This window comes from Molossus molossus, unplaced genomic scaffold, assembly GCF_014108415.1.
Source record: "Molossus molossus isolate mMolMol1 unplaced genomic scaffold, mMolMol1.p scaffold_m16_p_18, whole genome shotgun sequence".
NCBI lineage: Eukaryota > Metazoa > Chordata > Mammalia > Chiroptera > Molossidae > Molossus > Molossus molossus.
In genome coordinates, this window is record NW_023425353.1 from 25,198,551 (window position 1) to 25,209,335 (window position 10,785).

The 10,785-nt window shown below is 50.5% G+C and overlaps 1 protein-coding gene across 1 annotated transcript; it reads left to right on the forward strand.

Annotated features, from left to right (window-relative positions):
- Window positions 1–10,785, forward strand: IL17RE (interleukin 17 receptor E). The gene is given in 16 exon segments (XM_036267210.1): window positions 1–161; window positions 520–539; window positions 1,325–1,434; window positions 2,478–2,575; window positions 2,829–2,988; window positions 3,084–3,223; window positions 4,260–4,328; window positions 5,455–5,521; window positions 6,513–6,688; window positions 6,774–6,821; window positions 6,903–6,948; window positions 7,083–7,270; window positions 8,967–9,035; window positions 9,518–9,569; window positions 9,648–9,746; window positions 10,229–10,785. Coding segments are annotated over 16 exon segments (2,031 nt in total). The 5' UTR covers window positions 1–29.

The following is a 10,785-nucleotide window of genomic DNA, read 5'->3' on the forward strand; positions in this document are numbered from 1 at the left end:
TTCTGGGTGCCCTGACCCAAAAGAAGCCCATGGGGCACCCCAGATTGGCAGCCCTGCTCCTGCTTCTTCACCTGCTGCTCACTGGCCTCTCCACCTCCAGTGGGATTGGCTGCCCCTGTCTGCCCCACTGGAACACCCGCTGTCTGCTGGCCTCCCACATGGTAAGGTGCCGTTGCCGGGTGGGGACACCTGCCTGGCACAGGCTGGCAAAGCTCCCTGCTCTTATGTCTGTCTTTTTCCACCTTTCAAGTCCCTGTGCTCTGGTGGGAGCCTCAGTGTGTCCTGTACCTAGTCTTGAAGGGGAGGCCAAGGTCCTGGTGAACAGAGGGCCTGAGCAGGGTAGAGCTGGGAAGAAAAGAGCCACAGTGGATGGGCTGTTAGCTTCTGGGCCTCAGAATTAGGTCATTTGAGGTAAAGACCCCAGGGAGAGTGTTCCTTATGGGAATCTCTACTAATTATACTTCTCTTCTTTTTTTTTTTTTTACCCCCCCTCCCCCCCACTGGGCTCTATGCTTTCAGGATGACAGTTTCACTGGTAAGTCTCATTCTCTGCCCTGATCTTCCCCATACCCCTTTTGTTCCAGATCCCCAGTGAGCCTTGCATTCCAATTTTTGGCTCCCAGCCTGGGAAGCAACATAGTATCAAGGGAAAAGCACAGGGTTTAGAATCAGGACAAGCCTGGATTTGCATTACATTCTGCTGCATACTCCACATGTGGCTGTAGCCAGTGCACTTAACCACTCTGACCTCGTTTCTGAGGGTCTATCAGAACAGTAGAAATAACTGCATGATGAATATTGTTGCCCCTGAGCTGTGGGGAAGATTAAATGGGAGACAAATCTCCAGGAACCCCCAACCCGCCAACTGTCAGTAATAAAATGACTTTCAGCCCAGCTGATGTGGGTCAGTGGTTGAGTGTTGACCCTGCACCAGGAGGTTGCCAGTTTGATTTCGGGTCAGAGAACATGCCAGGTTGTGAGCCCAATCCCCAGTGGGGGGCATGCAGGAGGCAGCCAATCCATGTTCTCTTGTATTGATGTTCCTATCTCCCTCTCCCTCTTCCTTCCTCTCTCTCTAACATCAATAAAGAAAAAATAAAAAATGACTTTCATATTTTTCCCACACATTATCTTATTTGATCTTGACAATAGTCCCATTTTATGAATGGTAAAGTTGGGGCTTAGACTGGCCCATAATTTGCCCAAGGTCACATAGCCAGGATGTAAGTAACAGAGCTCAGCCTCAAGTCAACTTGTCTCAGGCAGAAGAGAAGTCCTTAGGCCCTACCACTTGTATTTTTTTTTTTTCATTTTTTACAGAAAGACCTGCCCATATTCCTTGCCATACCCACTTGGCCCTCCCAAAGCCTTGGGGTGCTTGGCTCTGTCACTGCCCCTGCTGTTTGTGCCTGCACCTGGTGTCAGTTCCTTCAGGTATGAGGAATAGCCCTTGGGCCATTCTCAGTGGAGATGTGAATAAGGAACATTTCGGGTAGTGGGGGAGGGGAAAGGGGCTGAGGCAAGTGGGACTTATACAAGAACACATGTTTGTCTTGTTGTCAAACTCAGCAGAGACTTAGGTCATCCTAAAAGGGCACAGCACGACTGACCGATATTAGTAAGTTCATTTGTTTCATTTTGTGAAGGTGTTTCTCCTTTCAGTTGGTACCAATTTTTAGAATTAAAATGTTAGTTCTATACATTTACTATTATTATTTTCTATTTGTGAAGTAAGCTTGTTCTTATTCAACTCTGTATTTTTATTGTCTAGCTCAGTGCCTGATATATACTAAATGCCCACACACTGCTTAAGAATTGGCAGTTTGTGATTTTTCATTGTTATAAATAATGCTGCAATGAATATCTTTAAGATGTTCTCTATCTAAGAAATTAATCCTTTTTACATTTTATTTATTGATTTTAGAGAAAGAGGAAGAAAGAGAGAGAAACAATGAGTTGTTTTCCCACTTATTTATGTATTCATTGGTTGCTTCTTTTTTTAAATATGTTTTCAATGATTTTTTAGAGAGAGAGGAAGGGAGAGAGAGATAGAAACATTGATGTGAGAGGGAGACATCTATCAGCTGCCTTCTGCACGTCCCCTGCCGGGGATCGAGCCTGCAACCCAGGCATGTACCCTGACTGGGAATCAAACCGGGACCTCTCAGTCCATGGGACAACACTCAATCCACTGAGCCACACCAGCTGGGTCACTGGTTGCTTCTTGTATGAGCCTTGACTGGAGATCGAACCTTCAACCTTGGCATATTGGAACAACACTCTAACCAACTGAGCTACCTGGCCAGGGCAAGAAGTTAATCCATTTTAATTGTATCATAATTTTCAGAACTAAAGAGACTTGATGTCATCGCCCTCTTTGATCTAAAAATGACTTACTCTCCAACATTGGGCCATCATCTCCAGGTAGAGAAGGGACAGTGGAGGGCTGGATATTAAATGTGCCCTTTGCTGTGCAGACCTTCAGTGGGGCTGGTTCCACCGCCTGGTGCAGAAATCCAAAAAGTCTTACATGTTCCAGTTCCGTAGGAGACGCAAGATGCCAGCATCTGCTCAGGTACTGTCCCTGCCAGTTCCAGCCCTGCCCTGTGCCCCGCAAATCTTTCCTTTCTGGCCTTCCATTTTGTTCTCCAGCATGTGAGAGATGGAAAGTGTGGAGATGAAGTAGACTATCCTTCCATTACACAGTTAGGGAAACAGAAGCCTAAATGTGGAGCAAGTTGCCTGTAGTACTCCAGGTTCCAGAGAGAGAAATAGAAGCCAGGGATCCTGGTTCCTGGCTTGAGGCCAACCTTGCTGTCTGCCTACAGAGGAAGCTGCAGAGTTGCCATTGCCTGTCCCAGAAGGGCCATCACATCTCCATCCCCTCCCCAGACATCTCCCAAAAGGGGCTGCGCTTCAAAAGAACCCAACCTTCAGATCCAGAGGCAGTAGAAGGTCTCCCAAGACGGGACTCACAAAGGCATAAAGGTAGATGTGGGGTGTGACTGGAGATGGGCACAGTCAAGTAATGGTGACTTTGCTAAGGCCAAGAGGCAAGGCCACCAACTCCCCCTTCTCCCCAGGGCCTGAGTTCTCCTTTGACTTGCTGCCTGAGGCACGGGCTATTCGAGTGAGCGTTCCCCCAGGCCCTGAGGTCAACGTGCGTCTTTGTCACCAGTGGGCACTAGAGTGCGAAGAGCTGAGCAGTTCCTTTGATGCCCAGGTTTGGAGTGCCATTTTCCTGTGAAAAGCCAGATCACACATTGCTAGAGCAAAAACATCCTACCCATTGTACATACAGGGAGGTCCAGGGAGGGAAGATAATTCTCCAAGACCCACAAGTCCAAAGTGCCTAGCATCAAGACTTCTTTGGACTAGACAGAAAACGCAGGGGGCCTTGTCACCTGGGAGGAGAGGAAAAGAAAGGACATGCAGAGACCTGGAGCAACCATGAATGACTGGCAGAGAAATGAATATGGTATTTACCCCCCCAATGAGAGGAGTCTCAGTGAGATTCAGGCTGCATTAAGAAAACTTTTCAGTTGCTTCTTTTCAGGGAGAAGTTGTTCTCCCTGAGAAAATAACAAAGTGGTCGCATCTGCCCTGGTACCCTTCCATTTCCCTGCCTTTGTTGCCTTCCTCAGAGAAAGAGGTGACCCTCATTCTCCCAGCCCAGGTTCTGACACCCCACCTCAACTTCCAGTCATCACCAAGGCCCTTGTGTACAGTTGGTGTCATTTACAGAAACTGATGCTGCACCCCTGAGATCTTCAGCCCCTTTTACTTATAAAATGGCGATGACACCTCCCAAGATCACTGAGATGCTAGCATTTACTTGAGTTATGCTTTAGCACATAGTACCCTACCTAGCATACAGTGGGGCTCATTAAATGCATGTTGCTTTCCCTGTCTCCTCCCTCCCCCAACTCCATATACAGGGTGGTCACAAAGTAGGTTTACAGTAGTGCGTATGTGAAACAGAGCTTATTCTTCCATTATTATTTATTAATTATTGTATTATTTTCCATACAAACAACTGTAAACCTACGCTTATCCCACCCTATATTGAGACACCTAGAGAAAATAGTGAGAGTACAGAACAGAGACCCCCTTGGGAGGAAATTTTTCAATAAAAAAATTGTTTCATATAAAATGAAAAATAAGGTGTTGGCCAAGGTCCCAGCTTTCTCTTGCACTTGTCCAGGGTGCTATGCTCTTTCTCAGGCATCTCTTCTCTCCCTTTATTGCTTTATCAACAGAAAACTGTGTCTGGGGGCCACACTGTAGACCTGCCTTATGAATTCCTTCTGCCCTGTCTGTGCATTGAGGTGAGTAGAATAAAAGGCCCCACTCTTAGGTCCTCAGAAAGTGCAATTGGTCAATCATATCTCCAGTAAGTCAGGGTTTAAAAGGACTGGGTGTTAACAAAGTGCTTGGGAAGACAGGTGCCATCTTGACTATAAGCCACACACTGGGTCAGAGATGGAAGTGTCCTGCTGAACATGAGATATTCTTGGGGGTGATTCCAACCTCAGCTCACCCAAGCTCAGCTTTCCTTGGTCCAGACCTGGCCTCAGTTCACGAGGCAGAAAAGACAGCTGCCTTCATTGTGTGTATTGATCAGTCATGGTGGGGGTGCGTGGCCATTGCAAGGTTCCATATGGCCTCAAAAGTCTTGTCCCGCCCTGGCCGGTTTGGCTCAGCGGTTAGAGCGTCGGCCTGTGGTCCAGAGAGATTCAGGTTCGGTTCCCGCTAAGGGCGTGTACCTCGGTTGCAGTTTGTCCCTGGCCCTGGTTGGTCGTGCGGGTGGCAGCCACTCGATGTGTCCCTTTCACGTTGATGTTTCTCTCTCTCTCCCTCCCACTCTATCTAAACAAAAAATGGAAAAAAATGTCCTCGGGTGAGGATAAAAAAAAGTCTTGTCCCCACCAGCCCTTCATGGCAGTTCTCCTCCTTTCCATAACTCTGAAGTGCCTAACATCAAGACTTCTTTGGATTAGACAGAAAAGGCGGGGGCTTTGTCACACAGGAGGAAACTAAAGGGAGGGTGCAGGCAGAGACTTGGAGCACTGAGCATCTGCCAGGGTGGACCACCACCGGGCATTTGGGCAGCCCAGATGGAGGGGCCCACACAGGGCACTAGGCACCTTGAGAACCACTGAGAGTGGAGGTGTGGACTGAGATGTGGACCTCACGATCTGCCTCCTTCCGGACCTCGGTTCTCCTTTCCAGGGACAAGAGGACTCAGCCCCTCACTGTTGATCTCACTCCCTCCCTCCCCCAGTGTCAGGCACCACTTACCCTTGCCTGCACCCTGTTCTGCTCTGCCTGATCAATGCCCTGCCGGCTCAGGCAGCTTGCACCAGGGCAAAGGCAAGCCAGGAGTTTCAGGTCTGAGTGATCCAGGGAAAGCTCCTCCTCTGACCTTCCCTGCTTGCTTCCCTGTCCCCCCAGGCATCCTTCCTGCAAGAGGACACCGTGAGGCGAAAAAAATGCCCCTTCCAGAGTTGGCCTGAAGCCTGTGAGTGTTGCTAATATGCACTCTTGTGCACGCACAGCCTCTCTCTGTCTCTCTTCCATACACACACACACACACGCACGCACACACACACACAGGGGCACACACTTCACACCTGTGTTGGAGGAAGCCCCTAGAAGGCATGCAGACATTTTCCCTAGAGTTAGTGAGAGGAACAGGGCTACCATGTTTACTAATCTGCCTGCCAATAAATCAGGGTGTTGAACATTATACTAGGCACTGGGGGAGGTTCACAAATATGAGAGGCAGGAGGTAGTGTCCTGAGGATGGACAGAAGAGTTGGGCTCACTCACATCCCAGTATTGCCACTTATTCTTCTGAGCCTCAGTTTCCTCATCTGTACAATAATGATACTTGCCCTGCCTTATTTTTCAACTGTTTATGAGGCTTGACTTCAATATGACATGTGAAAGTGGTTGGTGACATCTAAGGTGCTGACCACACATTGTTGTCCCCAAGCTGAAGAGACAGGACACTCAAACATGATAATTAATAGCACAAAGCAGCCTACAGTCCCAGGCAGGGCTGCACGTAAGGACTAGCCTGTGGGACAAGAACTCAGAAAAGGGAACAGCCAGTGAAGTCTGTCATTACCAAGAGAAAGTTTCTCAGAGGAGACCTGGGCTGTGCTCAGAAAACGAGCGGGATTTAGAAAGGAGAGAAGGGAGGGGAAGACATTCCTGGTTCTAAGAGGAACCTTAGCAAAGATATAAAGATTTGGAGTTTGGGGAGCAGCAAAGAATTAGCCAGAATGGAGGAGCAGGAAGGAGAAGAGACAGCTAAATAGCAAAGGTAATAAAAGGGGGCTGGTAAAGGCATTCTCTCTCTCTTTTTTTTTTTTGGTTCCTAAACAGACCAGGAACTGTGCTGGGCACCTTCACAAACGTTGTCTCCTGATGTCTGGGGATGGGGGTGGCAAAATGAGGCCAAAGCAGGGCTCAAGTCTCACTCTCTGCCTCTGCTGTCTGCCCAGATGGCTCAGACTTTTGGAAGTCAGTGAACTTTACTGACTACAGCCAGCACAGTCAAATGGTCATGGCTCCGACACTCCGCTGCCCATTGAAGCTGGAAGCCTCCCTCTGCCGGAGGCAGGGCTGGCACACCCTCTGCGAAGACCTCCCCAATGCCACAGCTCAAGAGTCAGAGGGGGTGAGACAGGCCTCCCCAGGACTTGGGTGTGTAGGGCCGGGGCCCAGGGCCGTGGGCCCTGACTAACCCCCTTCTGTCACCACAGTGGTATGTTTTGGAGAAGGTGGACTTGCACCCCCAGCTCTGCTTCAAGGTACAAGCGTGAGTGAGAGGGGGTGGTAGGGGTATGGACGGTGCCTGGAGCTTGCTGACCTGACATTCTTGCATTTCTCAGTTCTCTTTTGGAAACAGCAGCCACGTTGAATGTCCCCACCAGACTGGTGAGCCAATAAGTGACCTCGGCTGGGAATCCCTCACACCATTTCTCCCTTACCCAAATGTGACCAAGCCAAACTCTAGCCCTGTCCTGACTTCTCTGTCAACTAGCCCAGCTCCTGTCACCTACCGCAAACAGGGTTTCTCACCTGACACCCTTTTTCCCATTCCCTGGCAGCCCCATCCTGGACCGTGAGTATGGACACTCAGGCCCAGCAGCTGATCCTTCACTTCTCCACGAGGATGCATGCCACCTTCAGTGCTGCCTGGAGCCACCCAGACTTAGGGCAGGACAGCCTGGTGCCCCCTGTGTACAGCATCAGCCAGGTATGGCCTAGCCAGGCCCTGGCCCCCACCATGTCCTGTTGCTCAGAGCATAGCAGGTGGAGATAAGCACATTCCTGACTTACATCATCTAGTTATTTATCTACTTGATCAGGCTTTGTTCGGCTGGTTCCTCTGCCAGTTAGCGGGGTCTTCCATGGGGCAGTTTCTAATCCTTTCAGTTTCTGAATTTACAGGGATAAACAGGCAAAAGACTGGCCCCCTCACATCCAGCTGTCCTCTGGCCCACTCAAACTGCTGCCACATTTTACACTGATGCTCTCTCGAACTCAGCTGTCCCCTCCCACCATGCCCCTGCCTGCCTCCACCAGGCACCTAGCAGAAATTCTTCGGAGACAAAGCCCCTGGAAGCTGAAGTGCTCTTTGCAGAACACTGTAAACTACTAACAGATTTAACTCTATTATATGAACTAAGAACGGTTTGATTAGTAGACTTGCTTCTGTGTATGATATAAAAACCACAATCAAATATATCTTCGAAACAACAGTCCCAAGCTGACTAAGCATGAGTAGCTCTTCCCAGTTCTTTCTTAAATACGCATGTGTAGCTGGCTTAATTGTTTTGTATTCTCTGAAGGCTCCCTAGCAGACAGGTGGTAGTAAATGCTCAAGATTTAAGACCAAGCCATGCTTAAGATGGAAGACAAAGTCATGTGGGAAAACCTAAAATTGAGAGCTAAATCCATGGGCTCATTTGTTTCTGTGCACTGGCAAAAGACCACCTTCACTGACTTCAGCCGTGGTTTGAGAGCCCCTCCATCAGCACTTGCTCACAGCTGACTGGACAACGAGATCTGGGACAGGGTGGGGTAGGGGGTAGGGGGTGAAAGGTGTCCCAAAGGATGAAGATTCTGATCAGCTCCCTACCCAGGACCCAGAACATAGGGCAGAGCCACATCCTGCCTGTAGACAGATGGCAATCAGTTCTGTCCAATTCAGCATGCGTTGAGTGCCTACTCTGTGCCTACCTTGTCTTAGGCCTTGGAAGATACAAGAAACATAACAGAGTCTCTGCCCCTAGGAGTCCATGGTGTAATAATAGCTACTACTACTAAATGAATACACACTGAACTGTGTATTATAAAGTGTTCACATGCATATTTCCATGTGATGGAAACCAAGGATTATTACCCTTCACAGACAAATGAAACTGAGGCTCAGGGATCGATGTATAAAATGTCACTCAACTAGGAACCACAAAGGCAACAGTTAAGCCTGACTTGATTAGCTGTGGTTTCCTGACTCCACAACTTAGATTCTTTCCAGTGGATATGCTACCCCTTCAGCTGTGCAGGACAGGAGCAGGGCAGCATATTATTAGCCTCCCTGTTTTGTGAGCTGCTAGAGGACAGAGACAACATCTGTGCCCGCCTTCTTTCCTCAGGGCTTGGCACAGAGTCGGCACCCAGAGTATGTCTGTTGACAAATATGTCTGATAGTCTGATTAATGTGTATCTGTGAGGCAGTTCTGATCTGGGAATGATCAGCGGGATCTAGGAATGAAGCCAGGGACAGCTTCTTGTCAGGGGTGGCAATTGGCCTTAAGCCTGGGGAGGATTTGGGGGTGGGTGCGTTGGGGGTGTCTAGAAAGGAGGAACAGCATGAGCAAAGGCTCAGAGGCTGGATAGAGCCAGATTTGCTTCCTGGCGAACAGTCATTTTGTTCTTTGTTCCAACAGACTCAGGTCTCAAGCCCAGTGACACTAGACCTCATCATTCCCTTCTTGAGACCAGGGGGCTGTGTCCTGGTAAGAAATCTGGCCCTCCCTCTACACATCCTCCCCTAGCATCTACTCTACAGGTGGCACATGGGGCAAATCCAGTCTGCAAAAATGTTTGGTCTGTATAGCATGGTGTTTGAAATTGAAATTTGTTGCCCAGTTTAAATATTGAGGCATGTCATATTTTAAAAAGCTGATTTCTGGCTTCTCTTGAAAACTCAGAAAACCCAGTGCTCTGTGTCCACATTCAGGCCTGGTGACAACAAGCTGGAGATCAGTTGGCGTCTGATTACTTCAGCCAGAGCCTGTGCCGTCCAGGGCCTCATGGACACCCTGGCCAACTTTGAGTTTACTCTTTGAATTTGCCACTCTTGACCTATTCTGTGCTGGATGAATTCCTTATCCAGAGGGCCTCCCCTTCACTATCTCTATGCTTATTTAACTTCCCCTGGAGAAGGCACTGTACCCTGACTCACAGGATGGGGGGGTGGGTGTTTCTGTGCCCTCAGGTATGGAGGTCAGATGTCCAGTTTGCCTGCAAGCACCTCTTGTGTCCTGATGGTGAGTTCTTTGTGGGGAGGAGTAAGAGGAAGGTTAGGCACTGAGGAGCCCAGCTTGGCCTCACCCTGCTTGACTCAGTTTCTCATAGACACCTGGGACTATTGATCCTGGCACTGCTGGCCCTGGCCACCCTATTGGGAGTTGTTCTGGTTCTTATCCTCCGGCGCCCACTGTCAGGTGAGCTCACTGGGGCGTAATTTGAGGATTTAGACCTGCCTAGCTCCTAGACTAGTTGCTGGAACCTGTCCCCTGCCCAGGGTCCCTTCCCCAAGAGCCATGTACCTGCCGCTGCAACCCAGCTATCTGCTACTCACAGTGGTGAGCCTCAGGCCCCCTAGTGGGCAGAAATGGTTAAGGCAGGGCAAAGGTCCCTCTGTGCCCCTGGTTCAATGTACCAAGTCACTGGGCTACAGGCTAGTGGAGAGGAAATCCAGCTTGCGCTGCACGTGTCAATCCTGGCGTCCTGGCCTTCACCCCTTCCAGGGTGCCTTTATCTAAATAGCCCCCAAAGCACTTTATTGACTAGAGCTGCTTTGGGCACCCACCCCAGCGCAGATAAGGAACTAGGGAGGGGCACCCAATGATGTAGCCCTAGGGCCGAGGAAGATAGAACTGGGCTGTCTCTTAACCCCCACCCTGTTCTGTTGCTCCCACCCTAGGCCCTGGCCAACAGCAACCGGTGCTACTTCTGCACGTTGCAGAGTCAGAGGCGCAGCGGCGCCTGGTGGGAGCACTGGCTGAACTGCTACGGGCCACGTTGGGTGGCGGGCGCGATGTGATCGTGGACCTATGGGAGGGGACACGCGTGGCGCGTGTGGGCCCGCTGCCCTGGCTGTGGGCAGCGCGGGCGCAGGTGCTGCGGGAACGAGGCACCGTGCTGCTGCTGTGGAGTAGTGCGTCTTCCAGCCCAGCCTGCAGCTCGGACACCCACACCGCGACCCTGCGCGCCCTGCTCCGCACCGCCCCACGCCCGCTTCTGCTGCTGGCTTACTTCAGTCGCCTCTGCGCCAAGGGCGACATTCCCCAGGCCCTGCGCGCTCTGCCGCGCTACCGCCTGCTGCGCGATCTGCCTCGCCTGCTGCGGGCGCTGGACTCCGGCTCTTCCACCCAAGCCGCCGGCTGGGGCCGCCTCCGCGCTCCGCAGTGCCTACGGAGTCAACTGGAACTGTGCCGCCGGCTGGAACGCGAGGCAGCCAGACTCGCCCACCAAGGCTGA